At 21.3% G+C, this 24,765-nt stretch overlaps 1 protein-coding gene across 1 annotated transcript in view; it reads left to right on the top strand.

Annotated features, from left to right (window-relative positions):
- The window catches only part of LOC122508386 (tRNA dimethylallyltransferase), a 204,266-nt gene that overhangs the window by 18,554 nt on the left and 160,947 nt on the right, over positions 1 to 24,765 (top strand). Inside the window, exon 2 of the mRNA XM_043621687.1 lies at positions 21,466 to 21,603. Coding sequence (XP_043477622.1) covers positions 21,466 to 21,603 — 138 coding nt within the window. The remainder of the gene's footprint in view (positions 1 to 21,465; positions 21,604 to 24,765) is intronic.

Genomic DNA, 24,765 nt, shown 5'->3' with positions numbered 1-24,765 from the left:
TTTTGTACCGACGTCACAGAAAACACAATTTTCGATTTTCCGAAAATGTAATTGAACAAAAAGTTAGGTTTCACTAAGACAAGCTTCGACAAAAATGCGCGTAGGTGGCGCTAGTGAACTTGACAAAAAAACGCGAGTGGCCTACCTAGACAGTAGACCAACCTTGACTACATTCCCCTATAGAAAAAAATTAAATTTTTAGAATTCATAAGAAAATTAAGAATTTTTGTGTTTTTTTTATTTTTTATATTTCTACCAATAATTTTTTTTTAAATAATTTAATTCTTGAAAAACTATCATTAAACTATTAATTATAAATTATTTTTTATTTAATGAATAATTTTCCTTATATATTTCAAAATGAATTGAATTTTAAAAGAGTTGCGTTTGTAATTTTCATAAATAGTTGAACATCAAAAGGTTTCAATTTGAACTTTTAGAAAACTTCAATTTTGAATGAATTTAATTAGAAATTTTAAAGAACTTAGATTTTTGAAAAATTTTAATTATTCAAATTTTTCTGAAATTAGTTAAATTTTTTAATGTATGTATGTTTAATTAATTATTAAAAATAATGGATTTAGAGAAGAATTTTAGTAATTTATAAATAAATAGTTATATATGCTTTAGATTCACAAAATAATAATGATAATATAATAATTATGTTAATATCAGTAATAATTTCTTTTGTCTGGATATGAAGAAATGAAAAATTTGCATATCAATTTTTGGGATGAAAAACGCGTCTATAGCACCTATGAAATTTAAAATGGGTCTTTTTTCCACGAATCTGCGCTAGATTCAAGGCTGGGAAAAAAAACAGGTTCTAGAAAATCAAGCAGAAATTAGTGTTTGTGGTAGGTTAGAGAGGATTATTTTTTTTTGTTTGTTAAAATACCTTGAGGGGATTGACTCGATAGAATCTTTTATGAGAATATAGTTTCTTTCAAGAATAAACCTTTGCTCTTTAAATCAAAAATTTTCCTCAACTATATTATGGTTCTTTAGATGAAAATTTAATTAATGAATTATTAAAATTTTTTCTCTCTCATAAATTACTGATTTGAATTATTTGCCTTTTTGGAAATATTGAAAAATTTTCAACATTATTCCAAGATTTCTTTATATGTAATAAAATGTATAGTATGTATAAAGGAATCTTAATATTCAATTTTATGGTCATAAGAACATGAAATTATCTATTTTATTTGGTTTCATTGAATGCGAGGAGAGAATACAGTTTTGTTGTAAATTTATATAGTGACAAACGGAGAAAATGTTTATCTCTTTGAGTTATTTAAAGTGAAGATAAAAAACAAAGAAGAGAGGAGAAAATAATTTTTTTTTTTTCGTTTTTTTGCTGAAGAATAATTCTAATATCATTGATATCAGATTTGAATCCCCTAAAGATCACGCGCCTGTGCAGATGTCAATTTCGCCACGCCCTAGTTGCGATGCTGATGTAAGGCATCCGGGTAAGAGCAAGGGAGAAAGAGAGTGAGAGAGAGGAGATGCAATATGCGACATATACGCTTTAGAAGATTAAAGAAAGGTTGCTCAACCACACTCTTATAGACTTTTAAAGAACTTCGATCTGAGACCGTCTTCTCTTACTAGTTTTCATGCAAACGACACCGTACTAATGCGATATATCGCTACAACTTTCCTATGAATAAATTCAAATTAGCTTTCTATATTGGAATAAACTTAAAAGTTGAGTTAGTAAATGACAAATTTACTGGGGACGAATTTTTTTACTAGTATTTTTTCATATTTTTCTTTTAAACCCTTTTCTATATTCTTTTTCATATTTTTTTCATACTTTTTTCACCTCATACAGTTTATAGTTAATATTTTTGTTAAAAAGTTACTAATGACACTTATTCAGGGTTGCTACGCAACTTGGAAACTTGAAAAACCTGGAAATGTCAGGGAATTTTATAAACCTTGAAAAAAGTTGGAAAGGGCAGGGAATTTTTATCAAAATCCTGGAAAATTGTTGTTTTCTAAAGTTATTTTCAATTTTAAAAGAATTTCGTTTACAATTTTCATAAGTAGATGAACTTCAAAAGATTTTGATTTGAAATTTTGTAAAATTTTAATTTTAAATGAATTTGATTAAAAACATTAAAAAACTTAGATTTAAAAAAAAATTTTTTAAACTAAAATTATTCTGAAATTAGTTAAATTTTTTAATATATATTTAATTGATTATTAAAAATAATAGATTTATAGAAAAATTTTAGTTAAAAACACTTAAAATAATTTAATTTTGAATCAATTACAAATGATTGCAGAAATTCAATTATTTCAATTATTTCAATTGTTGGTAAAATTCTTCTCAGGAATTCAATTATTTTCAAAAATTTTCATAAAATTCTTGGCAAAATTTTAATTATTTTCAAAAATTTCCTCAATTCAATGATTTTTAATATATCTACTATACTTTAATACGAAATTCCTAAAAGAATTCACTTAGTTTAGAAAAATTTTAATAAAATTCTACAGAAAGATTTAATTATTTTCATAAATAATGAAAATTTCTCAGGAATTCAAATTATTTACAAATTATTTTCATAAATAATAACATTTTTTACAGGGATTCAATTTTTTGAAATGCAATTTTCATTAAATTTCTTGAAAAATGAAATTATTCTTAAAAATTGTATTAAAATTTATCAAAGAAATTCAATTATTTTAAAAACCTTTGTCAATATTTTCAATATATGTATTTTTTTAAAGAATTAAATAATTTTCAATTGTTTTTAATGTCCTATTATTTAAATAAATTTTCACAAGAGAATTCAATTATTTTCAAAAGCAATATAATTCTTCGCAGAAATTCAATTATGTTCTTGTCAAAATTCTTGTCAAAATTTCAATTATTTTTATAAATATAATAAAAATTTTCTCCAAAATTTAATTATTTTCAAAAATTTTAATGAAATTCTTAGCAGAATTTTAATTATTTTCAATGCAATTTTCATTAAATTTCTCGAAAAATGCAATTATTCTTAAAAATTTTATTAAGATTTGTCGAGAGAATTTAATTATTAAAAATTTGTTGATTAAATTGTTTATGAAAAATCAATTTTAAGAAACATTCAATTATTTAATAAAATATTTATTTTTGTATTTATATAATTGATTTCTCGTCGAATTTTCTAATAAATATTGATTTAAAAAAAAATTTCAGTTAAAATTTTAGATTATAATTGAATATTAAAAGCATTATCTCCTAATAGATTTTTAGAAATAATTGAATTTTCAAAAGGTTTCAAATTAAAATCTTTAAAATTTAAATTTTTCATACTTTTAATTAAGAATTCTATAGAATTCAATTATTTTCAAAAGTACTAAAATTCTTCTCAGAAATTAAATTATTTTCAAAAATTTTAATAAAATTCTTGGCAAAATTTTACTTATTTTCAAAAAGTTTCTTCAATTCAATGATTTTTAATATCTACTAGTTTAATAAAAATTCCTAAAAGAATTCAATTAATTAAAAAAAATTTTTATAAAATTCTACGCAAATATTTAATTATTTTCATAAATAATAAAAATTTCACAGGAATTCAATTATTTACAAATTATTTTCATATATTATTCAATTATTTTTATAAATAATAACATTTTTACAGGGATTCAATTATTTTTTTAATAAATTAATAAAACTCAATGCTGGATTTCAATTATTTTTAATACAATTTTAATGGAATTCCTCGAAAAAAGTTATTATTCTTAAAAATTTTATTAAAATTTATAAAAGAAATTTAATTATTTTAATAAACTTTGGTACAATTTATTTATTAGAATTTAAGTATTATTTTCAATGAATTTTTAATTAAATTTTTTTTAAAAATAAAATTATTTTCAAAAATTTTAATATTCTTTGCGTAACAATTCAATTTTTTTCAAAATAATTTTAATAAAATTCTTCGAAGAAATTCAATTATTTTTAAAAGCTTTTTTAAATTCTCCTAACAAATTTCAATTATCTTTATAAATAATAAAATTTTTCTCCGAAATTCAATTATTTTCAAAACTTAATAAAATTCTTGGCAGAATTTCAATTATTTATAGTACAATTTTCATCAAATTTCTCGAAAAATGCAATTATTCATAAAAATTTTATTGAAAATTTGTCAAGAGAATTCAATTATTTAAAAAATTGTTGATAAAATTCTTTATGGAAATTCAATTTTAAGAAACATTCAAATTGTTTAATAAAATATTTATTTTTATAGTTTAATAATTGAATTCTCGTAGAATTTTCTAATAAATATTGATTTAAAAATGAATTTCAAATTAAAATCTTTAAAATTTTTAACTTTTCATATACTTTTAATTAAGAATTCTATCGAATTAATTTTTCTCAATAAGTTTAATGGAATTTTTTTTAATTATTTGAAGTTTTCAATTTCTAATATTATTTAATTGAAGAATGTCAGAATAATTAAAATTTCGTAAAATTAAATTGTAAACAAAAGAATTGGAAAATTCACAAAGAACTTTTTCAAAAATTATTTTTCAAAAATTGATTTAAAGAAGAATTTTAGTTGAAAATTCTAGAAATGAATAATCGTAATGATGATTATAATTTTTGAAGAAGTCACAAAGTAACAAGTTTTAATAATTATAAAACATGAAGAAAGCGATCGATATCTTCATGTTTTATAATAATATTCTTATATGCTATTGAATTTCAAATTTTTGAATATCTTAATTTCTATAAAAAAAAATAATGATTAAATATTTATTTAAAAATAAAGTTATTGGTGTTTTCGAATAATTTTCGTTTTAAAAACCTGGAAAAATTCCGTTTTTTTAATCTTGAAAACTCTTACATTTTACTATATATAGTAAAAATTAATATTTTTTAGCAAACATCAAAAAGTCCCAAAGTTTCATAATCTCTTTGATAAATGAAATAAAATTTCCTTCCGTTCAGGTGACAAAGAAAAAGCCTAAATACAATTATACACTGAAAAAAATTTATTTGATTCAAATAACCGATTAATTAACTATTATCAATTAAATATTTACTTGAATCAAATAATATTTATTGGAGTCAATTAAATGGTTCAATTTATATTTGAACCAATAATTTCAGTATTTGAAGCAAATACCATTTAATTGACTCGAATAAATATTATTTAATTCAATTAAATATTTAATATTGATAATAGATAGTCAATTAATGGGTTATTTGAATCAAATAAATTTTTTTTTCAGTGTATAATTTTATCATTACGATTAAACTATGGCTATAATTATTTGGATATTACTTCTGAGCCATAAGTTAAAAATTAAGTTTAAAATAAATTTTCTGTATTTTACTTAAAGTAAACTTAAAGGAAAACGATAGAAGGAAGAGAAAAAAAGTAAAGTTCGATGATTGCCGATCTATATAAAAGGATAAAAATTGAAGCAGTCATTTGTCGAGTCTCGAGAGCTTTTTCTTTTGCAAAAAAAAAGAAGAGAGGAGAAAAAAAGAAACGTCCGACCTTATAGAGTTCGACGATCACGTCTCTCGTTTTAGTGTGTCTCGTGAATGTATGTATGTAGTTGTAGTTGTTCGCGCCTACGCGAGCAGGTATGGCATGAGCATGCTTCTATCAATTATCGAGTACCTACCTGTCGGATACGCTCGAGTAGCTACATATGTCACTATCAAGGACATAATTTTAAAAGGTTCATGACACGATTGCGTCCTTAAACTTGCTTTATTCTCACTGATGTCCTGATCAAGTGTAATCAAGAATATATTCTAAATAATCTTATTCAAAATTGAAGAATGGATTTTTGGGGTCTTTTCTCAATATTCGAAATCACTTCTAAGTTTCATTCTTTTTCTTTTTTGTTTGAAGCATTTCTTCAGGGATTATGTATATGCCATCGAAAATTTCGCCCCTTTTTTTGGAAAGATCTTTTTTTCCCTTTTTTATTTTTGATCTGTTAATTGACATCTTTTCCGAAAGGTACGTTTACCTATCTTTCTTCTTTCTTTCCTGTTGATTTTAGATTACTGTTGATTGATTGAATTTGTTTCGAGGTCTCTTTTACAAGGTGAAAATTGTCTTTTTATTTATTTTATCTAAGTTTTTATTTAAGTATAGTTTAGAAAAATTTTGATACTCTTATAACTATTGTAATTATTATTATTAGTACTTTTTGTTACTAGTGGTTACTATTATTCGTACTTTTTGTTACTAGTTAATACTAGTGATTTTTGTTATTAGTGATTATTATTAGTAGTACTTTTGTTATTATTAATTAATATTACTAGTAATTTTGTTATTAGTGATTACTATTATTAGCAGTTTTTGTTACTATGATGCTTGATGGAAATATTAGAAAATTTTTTTTTTTTTCATGGATTTTTTTTCTTTATAATCTTTCTTTCTTGCTTTATAATCTGAGACACACCTGAAAGATCTCGCTTTTAAGCGGAAGATATAGATTTATCAGATTTTGTTTACTCTCTAATATCGTCTTGCAGAAATATAAACACAAGATTGTTGCCTACCCTACTGAGAATTTTGATAAATTTTATTTTCCTTTTTCAAACTGGATGATATTTTTAAAGCACGTAACTATTCTCTACTGTAAATAAAGAAGTTTGGTCTTTAAATATTAAATGCAATAGCAAATATATAAATATAATAATGATAATAATAGTAGGCTTCGCACTCATCTACTAAAACCTACTATTAACTACTTTTTTTTTACGATTAGCTTACAATTTTTAGATTTGTCCCACTAAAAGATACTTTTTCTTCTTTATTAAGAATTTGGACTAATTTCAATTCGCTAATAGTTGTAATAAAAAAATTATTATCAAAAATTTAAAAAAATTCTTCTTAGAAACAATGGCAAAAATGTTAATAAAATTCTTTAAAACTAGTGTTTTATTTTTAAAAATTTTGATAATATTTGTCTATAAAGAATTAAATTATTTTCATAAATATTAAAATTCTTCGCAAGAATTCAATTATTTTTAATAAAATTTTAATGAAATTATTCCAAATATAATTGAATTGTTCTTTTAAGTTTTAATGAAATGAATAAAAAAATTCAGTTAGTTCCAAAAATTTTAATAAAATTCTTCTAAAAAAATTCAATATTATATAATATTATAGGGGAATGTAGTCAAGGTTGGCCTACTGTCTAGGTAGGCCACTCGCGTTTTTTTGTCAAGTTCACTAGCGCCACCTACGCGCATTTTTGTCGAAGCTTGTCTTAGTGAAACCTAACTTTTTGTTCAATTACATTTTCGGAAAATCGAAAATTGTGTTTTCTGTGACGTCGGTACAAAAAAAGCTCAAAAAAAGTTTTGTGCATAATGTGAAAAACCATTAATAAAAGATAAAAAACAAATTGAATCGTCAAGGCAAGTATGCAGAAAATTTGTGGGACTCATGGTTGAAAGGAAAACAAAGTAAAAAATCGAATCCCGAAACGTATTTCTTTTTGTTTACAACAATTCGGTAATGTTACTTACTGTCAAGGTCGGCCACTATGTGTTTAAAATGCGCAAAGTTGAGGACGAGCTACTTCATTTGCAAAAACTGCAATTCTGTATAACTCATAATATAATTGATCATCTTATTAATATTTTTATTTAATTTTATTAATATTTTAGTGCAAAACTTTTTTTTATTTATATTTATTTTTTTATATTGTTTATTGTTATTATTTTGTTATTTCATTAAGTTACAAACTGTAAACAATAAAGAATCAATTTTCCGTAACTCCAAACATGTTATTTTATTTTTTAACGATTAATGCCCTTTGAATTTTAAACATGGCCGACCTTGACTGTAATGGCTAACCTGGACTACAAATTTTTTTTTTTTTAAATCTTTATAACTTTTTCATTTTTAAACCTGTCAATTTACTTTGTACAGAAAAAATGTTCCTATTAAACAGGACTTTCCAACCATATACTTCAATTGTCCAAATTAATTTTTAAAAAAAAGTTATAAACAAAAGTCAAAAAGGTGGCCGACCTAGACTATGTTCCCCTAATATTATAATATTAATATTCTTCTCAGGAATTCAATTATTTTTATATAAATAATAAAATTCTTCGCAGGAATTCAATTATTTTCTATAGGTACAATTTTAATAAAATTCTTCGCAAGAATTCAATTTTTTTGCAAATAATAAAATTCTTCGCAGGAATTCAATTATTTTCTATACAATTTTAATAAAATTCTTCTCCGAAATTCAATTGTTTTCAAAAATTTTAATAAAATTCTTCTCTTCCTCAAAAATCTTCCTCAATTTAATGATCTTCAATATTTATTATTTTAATAAAATTTTCCAAAATAATTCAATTATTTAAAACAATTTTTTAATACAATTCTACTCAAACATTTACTTATTTTCATAAATAATAAATTTTTTTTGAATTTCTTTATAATAATTCAATTATTTTCATAAATTAATAAAATTCATCACAGAATTTCAATTATTTTTAATACAATTTTAATCAAATTCCTCAAATATTGTACTTTTTATTAAAAATTTGATTAAAATTCGTCAAAAGAATTCAATTTCTTAAAAATTTGTTGATAAAATTCGTTATGGGAATTCAATTTTAAGAAACTTTTAATTATTTAATAAATTATTTATTTTGTATTTAAATAATTGAATTCTCGTAGAATTTACTATAATAAAAATTTATTTAAAAATTAATTGTAGCTAAAATTTTAGATAATAATTGAATATTAAAAGCATTATAGCATAAATTTTTAGAAATAATTTAATTTTAAAAAGTTTCCAATTAAAATATTTGAAGATCTGAATTTTTCATATTTTTCACAAACATTTACTTTAGAATTAATTTTTTTGAAAAAGTTCAATTCCAATTCTTCTGAAATTAATTTAATTTTGTTAATGTAAATAAAAATAATATAATAATAAATATAATATAATAATAATATTTATATAATATATTATTAAATATATTATATTATATTAATATATTCAATTAAATTATATTAATTATTGAATTTTATGGAGAAATTACAAATTATTGCAGAAATTCAATTAATTTCAAAAGTAATAAAATTCTTTCCATAGAAATTCAAATATAAATGTTCAAAAATTTAAAAAAATTCTCGTCAAAATTTAAATTATCTTTATAAATAATAAAATTTTCACCGAAATTCAATTATTTTGAAAAATTATAATAAAATTTTTGTCAAAATTTCAATTATTTTTACAAACTTTCCCCAATTCAATGATTTTCAATATCTATTACACATTAATTTTCCAAAAGAATTCAATTACTTAAAAAAAAAATAATAAAACTACGCAAACATTTAATTATTTTTATAAATAATAGAAATTTCTTCAATTATTTACAAATTATTTTCATATATTATTCTATTATTTTATACAGCGAGATTCAATTATTTTCATAAATAATAAAACTCAATGTTGAATTGCAATTATTTTTAATACAATTATAATTAAATTCCTCGATAAATGTAATTATTTTTAAAAATTTTATTAAAATTTATCAATGAAATTCAATTATTTTCATAAATAATAAAATTTTTTGCAGAGATTCAATTATGTTCATAAATAATAAAATTCTTTTTAGGATTTCAATTATTTGCATGCATAATGAAACTCATCGCAGAATTTTAATTATTTTTAAATCAAATTTAATTAAATTCCTCGAAAAATGTAATTATTCATAAAAAAAAATTGTTAAAATTCGTCAAAAAAATCCAATTATTTCTAGAAACTGAAAAAAAATCTTCTCAAGAATTCAATTATTTCCATAAATAGAAAAATTCTTCACAATAATTCAATTATTTTCAAAAGTAATAAAATTCTTCGCAGAAATTCAATTATGTTTACAAAAATTTTTAAATTCTTATCAAAATTCAAATTATCTTTTTAAATAATTAAATTGTTCTCCACAATTCAATTATTTTGAAAAATTTTAATGAAATTCTACGCAAACATTTAGTTATTTTCATAAATATGTAATATCATTCTTTGGAAGGATTAAATAATTTTTTTAAATAGTAAAATTCTTTACAGAAATTCAATTGGTATCAATACAATTTTAATAAAATTGAATTAATCAAATTTTCAATTAAAATTATGAACAGGCAAGATTATTTTAAAACATTGAAAAATTCCTTTGTTTAATTCAATTATTTTCCAAATTTTTAATTAAAATTTTTAAAAAAACATTTTTAAAAAATTTAAAGAAACTCGTCAAAAGAATTTAATTATTCACATAAACTCTAATAAAAAATTTAGAAGCCATTTGTAAATTTATTTATGTTCGAAATCAAATAGATTTGAATTTTTTTTAGGAAAAAAAAACCGGAAAAAATTAGGACAAAGCTGGGAAAAAATCGGGAATTTTGTTGAAAGAAAATAGTAGACCCCCTGTTAAAGTAAGAAAATTATCTCTGATAATATCTTTGTCTTTGCATTTAATTAATTGAGAAAATTGACCTTGAGAAAAATATCGATTCAAAAACTCCCCTATCGTGTTTAATCTCTTTCACCCGCACTTCTTCTCAATATACACAGAGTAAAAGTATTTTCACGAAAAAAAAGAGAAAAAAAAAGAAATTATCTCTGAAGATTTTTTAAGGAACAGCTGGTATGACCGCACGCGTTTTTGATGTCAATCAGATCAATGAAAGTTGTGCTTCGATGCATGGTTTTGAACATACATAGTATAGAAATTTCTGCACATATATAGTTATATAAAGTTAACGGTAAATTATACCTCAGGACGATACATTTTATATATATATAAATGGCTCCCTACAGATAAAAGAGATGGAGATGAATAAGGACCTCTTTCTGATCGTCGTCACCCCAAGTAGACCAGATTCTCGAGGGGACCTTCATCTTACCCCCCAAACCCTTCCTCTCGTCGTCGTCGTCGTAGTCGTAGTCGTTATGCTTGAAACACGTTTGAACACGTTCAACAGTGTACAAGAGCATTTTCTTTTCTTTATCGCACTTTATACAGTTTATTTTGCTGTCCTTTTTTTTCTCTCACTTCCTCTATACTAGTCTGTACAGTTTACTAGCTTTACTTACTTGTCTTCCCTTACCATCGCCTCACGGTTCATCGTAATGACCTTGAAGTCCAGGAAGTAGCTCTTGTATATATATATATATATATATATATATTACAAGAATTGTGAATTAGATGATTTTTGTTAAAAATATCGTCTCGCTTTTATTTCCGGCAAACTTTTTTGTCTCCCGTCAATTTTATTTTTGGGAAAAATAATTTATACACTTTTTCTTTTTTGGTTCAGTTTCTTCTTTTGGTTCAGTTTTCTGGGTTTTGACTCGAGATAATAAATCTCTTGGCACTATGGTTTCTAGAGGCAATTATTTTCTTCTCGAAATATAATTTTTCGCTTATAGAAGTTGGCGGAGTTTTTAGTTTTTGTGTTAATTAGAAGAAGATCGAGTTTTTACCAGATTTCTTCAGAGTTGAGATTAAAAAGTACTTATTCTAAAATTAAACTTCATTTTATTCGATAACGAAATGAGATCGGTAGTGAAGTATATAAATTTCGTCTCATTTATCTGCTCGTTTTTAATGAACATCGAAATTGATAATATGTTTTCGACAATGTAGCAACAAGAAATTTATGATCACTCTAATGTTATCAATTTGCTACAAACTACTTGAATTTTTTTTTTTGGCACTTTCTTCTCTTTATTACTTTTTTGACAGGCTTTGTACTCATCTACTAAAACCTACTATTTACTGTACTTTTTTACGATTTGATACTATTTGGATACTTTTTTTAGATTTATGACAATTAAAAGCTACTTATTTCTATTTTTGACAATTTGCACTACTTTAAATTCACTAATTAATGGAATATAAAAATTATTCTCATTACTTTTAATAAAATTTCTAGAAACAATTCCAGAACTTTATAAAAATTCTTTCAAACGATTCAATTATTTTCAAAAACTTTTCGAAATTCAATTATTTTCAATATCTATTTAAAAAAAAAATTTTTTTGTAAACATTCAATTATTTTCATAAATAATCAAATTTGCATAGGAATTCAATTATTTTAAACGCAATTTTCATATAATTTATTTGTCGAAAAAAATCAATTATTTTAATAGATTTTTACAAAAGTCTTCGCAAGAATTGAATTATTCAAAAGAAATTTAATAAAGTTCACCGCAAGAATTCAATTATTTTTTATAAATAATAATAACATTCTTAAGAAGGAATTCAATTATTTTCATAAATAGAAAAATTTTTTGCAAAAATATAATTATTTTTAACAATTTTTAAAAAATTCTTAACAAGAACTTAATTAACTTTCAACATTTTTCGAAATTCAATTATTTTCATGAATAAAAAAATTTAGACAGGAATTCAATTACTTTAAAACATAATTTTCATAAAATTTTTCGAAAAAAATCAATTATTTATAAAGATTTTTATAAAATTCTTCACAGGAATTCAATTATTTTTATAAATAATAGAATTATTCCCTGGAATTCAATTATTTTTAAAATAATTGAATTATTCTCTGGAATGTAATTATTTTTAGAAATTTAAATAGAATTCGCTGCAAGAATTCAAATATTTTCGTAAATAATAAAACTCAGCACATGATTTCAATTATTTTTATTACAATTTTAAATTAATTCCTCCAAAAATGCAATTATTCTTAAATATAATTCTTGCAAAGAATTCAATAAATTATTAAAAAAAAAAAATTTGATATAATTTGTTTATTAGAATTGTAATAATTAATTTTAATACATTTTTAATTAAATTTCTTGAAAGAATTTAATTATTTTATAAAATGTTAATTAGATTCTTCGTGACAATTCAATTCTTTTCAAAAAGTTTCAATAAAATTCTTGGTAGAAATTTAATTAATTTCTAAAATTTCTCGATATTCAATTATTTTTAATATCTACTATATTTCAATCAAATTTTTCGAAAAAAATGAATTTAAAAAAAATTTTGTCGCATGAATTCAATTATAAATCATTTCTATTATATGTTATATACTTCTGCCGAAAAATTAAATTATTCAATTCATTATTTTCAATACAATTAAAAAAATTTCTAAATGAAATTTAATTATGTTTAAAAAGTTTGACAAAATTTGTTGATAAAATTAACTTAGGTACTTTTAAAAATTGAGATAAAGTTTTTAGAAGAATTGAATTATTTTCAGTACCTACATTTTTAATTAAATTCCTCGTGCGAACTTAAATTTTCTTTGAAACAATTGAATTTGTATTTTTGTAAATTTTATTTTTATTATTATTTTTATCTATTATTTTTATAACGAATAATATTTTCACAGAAATTCAATATTATTTAATTAATTTAATTTAATTTATTTCCAATTCCTATTTTTAATACAATAATTTCAAATGAATTTTTCGAAAATTGCAATTATTCTTTACAAGTTTATTAAAATTCTTCGAAAGAATTCAATTATTTAAAAAAATTTTGATAAAGTTTTCTTTATAAGAATCCAATTTCAAGAAATATTTAAGTATTCTACAAATTATTTATTTTTGTATTTAAATAATTGAATTCTCCTAGAAATTTCTAATAAGAATTGATTTAGAATTGAATTTTAGCTAAAATTTTAGATAATAATTGAATATCAGCATTTTTAAAGGTAATTAAATTTCAGAAGATTCTTTGAATTAAAATCTTTGAAAATTTTAATTGTCGTTAAACTATAATTAATTAATTTTAATAAAGTAGCTTTAAGATCGAAAGTAGGTAGTAGCAAAGTAGTTTAATTTAGAAATTATAAAAAAATTGAGTCGTCAAATTTAATTTTTCGACAACTACTTCTTTACTATCTTTTCAGTCTACTTTTTACTACTTTTTTAAAATTAATTATCTGCAGTCTAATTATCGAGTACGAAGCCTGTTTTTAGGATTTTGTTTCTAAAGAGTCAATTTATAAAGCAATTTATAAACTTAATAGTTTTAAATTATAACAAATTGATACCAAAAATGTGAATCAAATCAAAAATTGATTAAAATTTTTGGCATGAATTTGATGCACTTTAGTATCATTTTGAAACTTAAAAAAAAACTGTGAAGTTATCATTAAATTACAACCATAGGGCACAAGTTATTAAAGTAAATGGACATAAAAATTAATTGAAACAAAAAATAAAAGAGAAAAAAAATTCTATAAATTTATATAAATTATAAAAAAAGGTATGAAAAATAATTACAGTGATTAAAAAATTGCCAGTAACAATCATAATCAAATAGGATAATTATTGTGCTGCTGTATGTGTCGATTCGTTTATCAGTTACGGATGTTAAAAGTAGCAAAACAGGATTTTCGCAGTGTTTATGGTTATTGTGAATATTTTAAAAACGAAAATGTACGAGAAATAAAGAAGAGAGAGAAAGAGAGAGAGAAAAAAAGAGAGAAAAGGAGAGAATTAAAATAGGCGAATTAAACACGCTTTTGATAGAATGAAATGAAAGAATCAGCTGTTTAGAACATTACTTCCTAGATAGAAAACGTCACAGCGTGTCTCTATGATCGTAAAATCATTCTCTCTCCTTGGTGTATAAGAAAAGTTGATGAATGAAGCGGAACGTCTAGGAAGAACGCGTGACCATTCAGTTCAGTATCAAGTCTCATATCGTGTGGAGAGAAAGGTTTCAGTTTTAAAACCTGTTTCTCAACAAACTCCTCTCTCAGTCTACTAGGCAGGAATGTCAACTTGCAGTTGAGTAGGATCAAAAAGCTCGATTTTCGAAAAAAAAAATTGTTAAAACTGACACCGCATTGATAGAAAATCACTTATCGAACATGAATCTTTATCGTCTCATTTACCCTAAAAAAAAAGAAAAGCCATCGCCGAAAAAGAAGATTTATCTCTAAAAAAAAAAGATCTGGAAAATGAAGTTTTTCTTTCATCCTCTGAAGTCATCTAACGGAGATTTTTATCGTTTTTCGTTAACTGAAGTGATTTAATATTTCAAAAAGCACTGCTTCTTTGTAGTCTTCACTATTAGCTATAAAATCGGTTAAAAAATAATTAGTCTAATTATTTTTATAAAATAAAAAAAAAAAATTGAATTCTTTTACAAATTTTGATTTTAACGTAGTAGATTAAAAATCATTGAATTGAGGAAAGTTTTCAGGTTAACCAGGTTTCCAGGTAAACCTGGAAAACCTGGAAATGGCAGGGAATTTTATAAACCTTGAAAAAACCTGGAAAAGTCAGGGAATTTTGATCGAAATCCTGGAAAATTGTTGTTTTCTAAAGTTATTGTGTTTATTCTTGAAATCTAATTTCACTTAAATATTTGAAAATTAATTCAATTTTAAAAGAATTGCGTTTACAATTTTCATAAGTAGATGAACTTCAAAAGATATTGATTTAAAATTTTGTAAAAATTCAATTTTAAATAAATTTAATTAAAAACATTAAAAAACTTAAATTAAAAAAAAAAAATTTAAAACTACAATTCTTTTGAAATTAGTTAAATTTTTTAATATATATTTAATTGATATTATTAAAAATAATAGATTTATAGAAGAATTTTAGTTAAATACGGTAAAAAAAATTGAATTTTGAAGCAATTACAAATGAATGCAGAAATTGAATTATTTTCAAAAATTTTTCATAAAATACTTGGCAAAATTTTAATTATTTTCAAAAACTTTATTTTTATTATTTATTTTCAAAAATTTTTCAAAGAAATTCAATTATTTTAAAAACCTTTGCCTATATTTTCAATTATATTTTTTCAAAGAATTAAATAATTTTCAAAAGCATTATAATTCTTCGCAGAAATTCAATTATGTTCTTGTCAAAATTTCAATTATCTTTTTAAATATAATAAAATTTTTCTCCGAAATTCAATTATTTTCAAAAATTTTAATAAAATTCTTAGCAGAATTTTAATTATTTTGACTGCAATTTTCATTAAATTTCTCGAAAAATGAAATTATTCTTAAAAATTTTATTAAGATTTATCAAGAAAATTGAATTTTTTAAAAATCTGTTAATTAAATTGTTTATAAAAATTCAATTTTAAAAAACATTCAGTAGATTTTTTGAAGTAATTGAATTTTCAAAAGGTTTCAAATTAAAATCATTGAAAATTAAAACTTTTTATACTTTTAATTAAGAATTCTATAGAATTCAATTCAATTATTTTCAAAAGTAGTAAAATTCTTCTCAGAAATTCAATTATTTTCAAAAATTTTAATAAAATTCTTGGCAAAATTTTACTTATTTTCAAAAACTTTCCTCAATTCAATGATTTTTAATCTACTACGTTAATCAAAATTTGTAAAAGAATTCAATTATTTAAAAAAAATTTTAATAAAATTTTACGCAAATATTGAATTATTTTCATAAATAATAAAAATTTCACAGGAATTCAATTATTTACAAATTATTTTCATATATTATTCAATTATTTTCATAAATAATAAAACTCAGTGCTGAATTTTAATTATTTTTAATGTAATTTTAATGGAATTTCTCGAAAAAAGTTATTATTCTTAAAAATTTTATTAAAATTTATCAAAGAAATTTAATTATTTTAATAACCTTTGCTACAATTTATTTATTAGAATTTAAGTATTATTTTCAATGATTTTTTAATTTAATTTCTTTAAAGAATAAAATTATTTTCAAAAATTTTAATGAAATTCTTTGCGTAAAAATTCAATTTTTTTCAAAATAATTTTAATAAAATTCTTCGCAGAAATTCAATTATTTTTAAAAGCTTTTTTAAATTCTCCTCAAAATTTCAATTAACTTTATAAATAATAAAATTTTTCTCCGAAATTCAATTAATTTCACAACTTTTAATAAAATTCTTGTCAGAATTTCAATTATTTTTTGTACAATTTTCATCAAATTTCCCGAAAAATGCAATTATTCTTAAAAATTTTATTAAAATTTGTCAAGAGAATTCAATTATTTAATAATTTGTTGATAAAATTCTTTATGAAAATTTAATGTTAAGAAACATTTAATTGTTTAATAAAATATTTATTTTTATAATTAGTTTATTTCGAAACGTTGGAGTAAATAAATATTTTATTCATTGTCCGAATGTTTTCGTTTAATTTGCCTTAATTTATTTTTATAGTTAAATAATTGAATTTCAAATTTATGAATATCTTAATTTCTATAAAAAAAATAATGATTAAATATCTATTTAAAAATGAAGTTATTGATAATTTCGAATAATTTTCGTTTTAAAACCCTGGAAAATTCCGTTTTTTAGCCTGGAAAACCTGGAAAAGTCAGGAAATTTGAAAAGAGAAAAAGCGTGGCAATCCTGTTAGAATAAAAATTTAGAAATGTTAAGTATTTAACGTTTTTCTGTTATAAAATTGTATGCTGCATATTTTTTCTGGTACAACTTGTCTGGTTTTTTTTTTTTTTTTTTTTTTTTATAAACTTCGTGCCGAGGAGAAATGTCACCGAACATATTGAAGTTGCGATAAAATTAGTTGCAACAAATTTCGTCAATAATTTATGATTCAAGGAAAAAGGGGCAACAATTCAAATTGACAGTTTTTTTTTGTTGTTGTTGCAAAAAAGTAAAATTTAGAAGATGTGGGTACAAACGATCTGCCCGAAAAGCCCATCAGTGCTAACGAAGTGATAACGAGAGCAAAAAAAGAAAAGAGGGAATTCCGAATGTTGAAACAGGTTTACACCGGTTTTGCGATACAGTTCATATTTGAAAGAGGGTTTTGAAACTTTCCTCCGGTTGATATATATAAATTTTTTTTTTTTTGGCTGAAAGGTAAATTCCTTTTTGCTATTTCTTTCCGAAACGGCGGTTTTTAACAAAAGATATGGAAAAATTATTTTACAAAAGTTAATGGGGTTTTTATCAGGGTTGCCACAGATTAGAAATGTCAGGGATTTCAGAAAAAATTAAGAAATTTTTATAAAAAGTACTGGAAAAAATTAAATTTTCAGAATTCATAAGAAAATATTGAATTTTTGGGTCCTTTTTGTTATCAAATTATCACGAATTTTAATAGAAAACCTTCAATTTTTTCTAACTCTGACAATAATTTATGTGAAATAATTTAATTCTTGAAGGAATTTTTTTCAAAAATTCAATTATTTCCACAAATAATTAAATTCTTGGCTGAAATTCAATTACTTTCAATAACTACTATTTTCATAAAATTTCTCAAATGAATTCAATTATTTAAAAAAAAATTTTAATAAAATTCTTCGCAAAAATTCAATTTCTTTTATAGATAATAAAATTTTTCACAGAAACTCAATTATTTTTAAAAATGTATTAAAATTCTTTAATGAAATTGAATTATTTCCAAAAAATGTTAATGGAATTTTTGGCGAGAATTCAATTACTTGCGTAAATAATAAAATTTTTCCCAGGAATTCAATTATTATCAAAAAATTTAATAAAATTTCTCTGCACAATTTAATTATTTGTTAAAATTGTAAATTGTAAATTCTTTAAAAGAATTCAATTATTATTCAAAACTAAATTCTTTATAAGAATTCAATTATTTCCAAAAATTTTAATTAAATTCTCCGCAAGAATTCAATTACTTTTATAAATAATAAAATATTTTCCAGGAATTTAATAATTTCCAAACATTTAATTATAAACTTCGTTACAAGAATTCAATTATTTGCAAAAATGATAAAATTCTTTGCATGATTTCAATTATTTTTAAAACATTTTCAAATGAATTCCTTTAAGAATTATAATAAAATTTTTATAAATTACTTAACGAATAATTTTACTTAAAAATTTCAAAAATAATTGAATTTTATAAAAGTTGCGTTTACAATTTTTATAAATAGATGAACTTCAAAAAGGTTTTAATTTAGACATTTATAAAATTTCAATTTTGCATGAATTTTATTGGAAATTTAAAAAATTTTAACAATTCAAATTCTTCTGAAATTTTTTAATATATATATTTTAATAAATTATTAAAAATAATAGATTTGTAAAAGAATTTTAGTTAAAAACACTAAAAAAAAAATGAATTTTTGAGAAATTACAAATGATTGTAGAAATTCAATAATTCTTTTCAATAAGTAATAAAATTCTTCTCTAAAATTCAATTATATTCAAAAATTTTTGTCAAAATTTCAATTATTTTTATAAATAATAAAATTCTTCTCCGAAATTGAATTGTTTTCAAAAATTTTAATAAAATTCTTGTCAAAATTTCAATTATTTTCAAAAGATTTTCTCAATTCACTGTAGCAGGATTTAAATTATTTTTAATACAAATTTAAATGAATTTCTCATAAAATACAATTATTCTAAAAGATAATTCTTGGAAATAATTCAATTATTTAAAATGTTTTGATAAAATTAATTTATTAGAATTGCATCATTATTTTCTTTACATTTTTAATTAAATTTCTTAAAAGAATTAAATTATTTGTTAACATTTTAATGAAATTCCTCTTATGAATTCAATTTTTTTTTCAAAAAATGAAATTATTTTTAAATATTTTAATACAGTTTGTTGCAAAAATTTAATTTTTTTCTTAAATAATAAAACTCATCGCAGAATTTCAATTATTTTTAATACAATAATTTTAATCGAATTCATCGATAAATGTAATTAGTCTAAAAATTTTTATTGAAATTCGTCGAAAGAATGAAATATTATTTAAAAATTTGTTGCTAAAATTCTTTATGAGAATTCAAATTTAAGAAACATTCAATTATTCAATAAATTATTTACTTTTGTATTTAACTTATTGAACTCTCTTAGAATTTTCTATTTAAAATTGATTTAAAAGTGAATTTTGGCTAATAATTAAATATTAAAAGCATTAATTTTTTTTTAGAAATTTTTGAATTTTGAAAAGGTTTCAAATTAAAATCTTTGAAAATTTGAATTTTTCATACTTTTAACTAACAATTTTGTAGGTAGAATTAATTTTTTTGAAACAATTTAACTGATTTTTTTTTTTGTAAAATTATTTGAAGTTTCTATTTTCTAATATTTATTTAATTCAAGAATTATCGAATAATCAAAATTTTTGGGTTAAATTGAATATTGATAAGCCAATGGATTTTAAAATTCTCAAAGTACTTCAAAAAATTATAAAAAATAATTGATTTAAAGTAGAATTTTAGTTGGAAATTCTAGAAAATAATAATTGAATTGAAATGATGAGAATAATTTTGAAGAAGTTAAAGAAACAAAATTCTTATGATATAAAATAATTATTTTATCTCCTCGGTCATTTTTAATTATCACAAAACATGAAGAAATCGATCACTCCGAGTCTTCGACTCGGAGCAATCGATATCTTCATGTTTTGTAATAATATTCATAAGTTTTTGAATTCCAAAAAGGTAAAAATTTTGTCTGGAAAATCAGGGAACAAAAAAATTTAATTTTTGTGGCCCTGTTGTGACTAGTTTTTTTTTAACTTTTTAGTATTTGGTGAAAGATGTTTATTGTTTTTCTAAGTATTTGTTTATTATTGTTTACTATTTTTTAGTATTTTTTATTTTTACAATTTTTTTTAGTATTTTTTATTTTTACAATTTTTTTTAGTATTTTTTATTTTTACAATTTTTTTTTCTATTTTTTTTTTACTACATTGTAAGAAAAAGGTTCTAAATTAGAGTTGATTTTGGTATTAAAATAGAAGAAAATTACGATTTAGTACCAAAATTCGTACTAAATTAGTATACCTTTCTTTTTTGCAGTGTGAAGCAACAGAAAGAAAATACAATTATTCCTCCATGAGGAAGCAAGTAGAAATAATATTGTGAAATTAAATAATATAAAGTAGCATTGATAAATAGAAACTAAAAACTGATAATAAAGAATTAAAATTAATGTCCGTATAATTTAACTCGAATACCCGCGCGCGCTCGCTCTTTATAATATAATAATTCTCGCTGCAATTCTACACACAAGGATATAATATTCAAGATGCGAAGAAATGATAAAATGTTTTCTGTTTCTCCTTTTTTTCTTCTTTTTTTTTCTTTATAGACTTATAACTTGAACTCAATTTAGAAACAGTAATATATCCTCGCATGCTTATTTGTAACTTTACACTGTTAAATTTCAAAAACTACATGAATTTTGAATTATTGGAACTATAAAAGTACAATGTAATGAGAAATTAACGACTTGAGTTTATAGTATGAAAGTCTATTGATAATTAAGTGTGTGAGTGTATAAACGATTTATAATCCTGGTCGCAGAGATAGAATTCGCACGCATGGCTGACGATGTCTGCACACGCGAGGAGAACAGACGAGAAAATCGCGATTCTAGACTTCTATATTGAGAGAGACATGAGAGAAAGATATATAGTGTTTAGTTTGTGTTTGTGTGTGGGAGAAGGAGAGAGAGAAAATGTGTACGAATTATGGGTTTTTCATTTTTGATATAAACATAAATTTTATGCCCTCAGGTTTACAAAGGATTGGACATCATTACGGCAAAAGTCAGCAGAGAAGAGAGATTACAAGCACCACATCACATGATAGACATTGTGGATCCATTGGTCAATTATACAGTTGTTGAGTTTAGGAATCGAGCTCTGTCTATCGTATCCTTTCACTGTTTAAAATCGAGTGTGTGTGTTTGTGTTTGTGTGTGTGAACGTGTTTTCATAAGTCCTTGGCGTTACATAGGCCACATAAGCCAAACCCGTTTTCATTTTATTCATTTTTGTCACTACATAGTTTTAATTTTGATGCCGAGACATTCTTGAAATTCTCGCTACTCATTTTCGAACCGTTGAAATCGTAATCTAAATACCATAAAATGGCACATTCTCTCTTGAATGTGCCTTATTTTTCCCTCAATGCCCCTGCAGCTTTAATATTTTTTTCAGTTCTTTTTTTTTTAAAATATGATAACAGGAATTAATTTTTTATTAAATTAATTCAATTACAGACCTCGGATCGACTATTTAAATGCAACTTTGTTTTCTCTCTAAAGCTGAATTAGTATAGAAAGTTATTAATGACGAAAAGTCCACCGCAAGTGATTTAGTAATAATTTTATTAACAATTAGTGAAATTTTGTAGAAAATATAAAAATAAACTATAAAACTATAATAGAAACTGTAAAATAAACTTTTATACAACTATTTAATTAATAGTCGATAAAATAGTTTCGCTAATTCATTTAGTACAATAGATTACTGGCAATTAGTGAAATTCTACTAAAAAAATTAGTAAAATTTTACTAAATTCTTAATAGAATTCTACTAATTCAAATTATATAGACAAAGTTTTCAAAAATTAATAATTAGTTTTTAATCATTTTTCTAAATAAATTTTCGAAATGTATACAATAAAAAAGATTTTGAAAAAGATTTTGAATAATTGTAATTTTGTAAAATTTAATTGAAAACACTTAATTCTTTTTTTCATGTATTTTTATTGCAATTTTTTAAAAAATAATACTTTTGGAGGATTTTAATTGCGAGTTATGAAAATAATTGAATTTTCAAAAATTTTAATTGAAAATCTTTCAACTGTAAATTAAAAAACGAAAATTAATGATAATTAGCTTCTAAAAAATTATTAAAATATTTTTAAAAAACAGAATTCTTTTGGAATTTTTTTCAATTCTAATTTTTTAAGATTCAATTATTTTCTATTTTTTTAAATACATATTTTCGAAAATTCAGATAAATAAAAAAATAATAGCATATTAAACATAAGCATTAAAAACTTCAATCTTTTAATAATTGCAGATTAAAAATTTTAAAACATTCACTTATTAGCTAATTAATTATTATTTTCTCTTCTAAAGAATTCAATTATCTTTTTTTTTGCATATAATAAAATTCTTAGAAGGAATTTTTTTCATGAATTTTTATTACAATTTTTTAAAATCAAACTTTTGGAGGATTTTAATTACAAATTTTGAAAATAATTCAATTCTCAAAAATTTTAATTGAAAAATCTTCAGGTGTAAATTGGAAAATGAATATTAATGAAAATCAGTTTCTTAAAAATTATTAAAATATATTTATGAAACAAAATTCTTAGAATTTTTTAAAATTCAATTATTTTCCATTTTTTCAATTATATATTTTCGAAAATTCAGATAAATAATAAAATTATTTTTAATATTTTGGAGAAAACAATTATGTTTACAAGTTTTAATTAAAATTCTTTAAAAAATTAATTATTTTTTCTAAATTATATAAAAATTCAACATTTTTAAAAAAATGGACTTTTTCTATTTTTCTTCTGAATATTGCAAATAAAATACTACCTATACTTTTAATATAAAATGCAAATTCGGTTTTTATAGTCTAAAAAATAATTATAGACAAATCTTTCAAAAATTATTTTTGAATCATTTTTTTAATATAATTAACGTTTTTTTTTAAATATCAACAATTAAAAAGTTTTTGAATAATTGAAATTTTGTTAAATTTTTTTTTTGAAAGTCATTGATTTTTCAATTAAGTATTTCATTAGAATTTTTGAAAATCAACTTTTCGAAGAATTTTAAATGCAAATTTTGAAAATAATTGAATTCTTAAAAATTTTAATAAAAAAATCTTCAAGTGTAAATTGAAAAATGAAAATTAATGAAAATTAGCTTCTAAAAAATTATATAAAAATATTTTTGAAAAAAATTATTCTTAGAATATTTTCATTAAAATTTTTTAAAATTCAATTATTTTCAGTATTTTCAATTATATATTTTCAAAAATTAAAAAAAAAAAACTAAAAAGTAACAGCATTAAAATATTTTAGAATTATTTTTAATACATTTTGGAGAAAACAATCATGTTAAAAATTTTAAATTAAAATTCTTCGAAAAATTTGATTTTTTTCATATTTTTTAAAAATTTAATTATTTTTTAACAAATTTCAATTGAATTTAAAAGATTTTACCAAATTTATTTAAATAATTGAATTCACGAAGAACTTTTAGAAAATTATTAATAATAATATTGATTTAGAGATGAAGTTTAATAGTTAAAATATTTTTATAAAATTTGATAGAAAATAATTGAATTTTGGAAAGATTATTCCACGTTTACTTTTTATTTACTCTTGTAAATAAAAAATATTTTAATATTTATTTACCAAAAATTAGTCAAGTTTTGAATAATTGAATTTAGAAATCAGTGAAAGGGGAAAATCAGGGAAATACAAAATAAAATTTTTGCGACAAAACTGAATTAAGTAAAGGATTTTTTAGAATGTTTTTGCATTTTTAATCGACTAAAGCGATTTTTTTTGCACTTTAAAGTCAATCCGAGGTCTTAATTTTGCAATTAATTTTTAATTAAATTTATTCAATTTTTAATCAATCTTTTACGTCCTGGAAATATTAATTATAGATGAAGAAAAATAATCGAAAATTCAATTCTGAAATGAATTCTAAAAAAGGTATTTTTTTTATTATGATGAATAAATTTTATACAGAATTAATAGATTTACAAAATTCTGAATTTTTCGTACTTATAAAATATTTTTGAAGGAAAAGTTATTATCAAGATCTTTAAGTTTCATTTTTTTTTGTAAAATATATTTATTATATAGAATATAAATTCTGGGAAACTTTAAACGTGTTTAGATGAATGTTATTTAAATAAAAAATTTTCATGCTAAATTAGTATATATATATATATAAATGAAATGAAATTTTTTTGTTAAATATATTTATTTATTTAATGTTTACTAAATGTTAAATGTCTCAGACTATAAAAATGACTCGTTAGAAAGTACTTTAC

Source organism: Leptopilina heterotoma, unplaced genomic scaffold, assembly GCF_015476425.1.
Source record: "Leptopilina heterotoma isolate Lh14 unplaced genomic scaffold, ASM1547642v1 Lhet_54, whole genome shotgun sequence".
Lineage (NCBI taxonomy): Eukaryota > Metazoa > Arthropoda > Insecta > Hymenoptera > Figitidae > Leptopilina > Leptopilina heterotoma.
The sequence above is the reverse complement of the archived record's forward strand: the minus strand, read 5'-3'. Positions and strand labels throughout refer to the sequence as shown.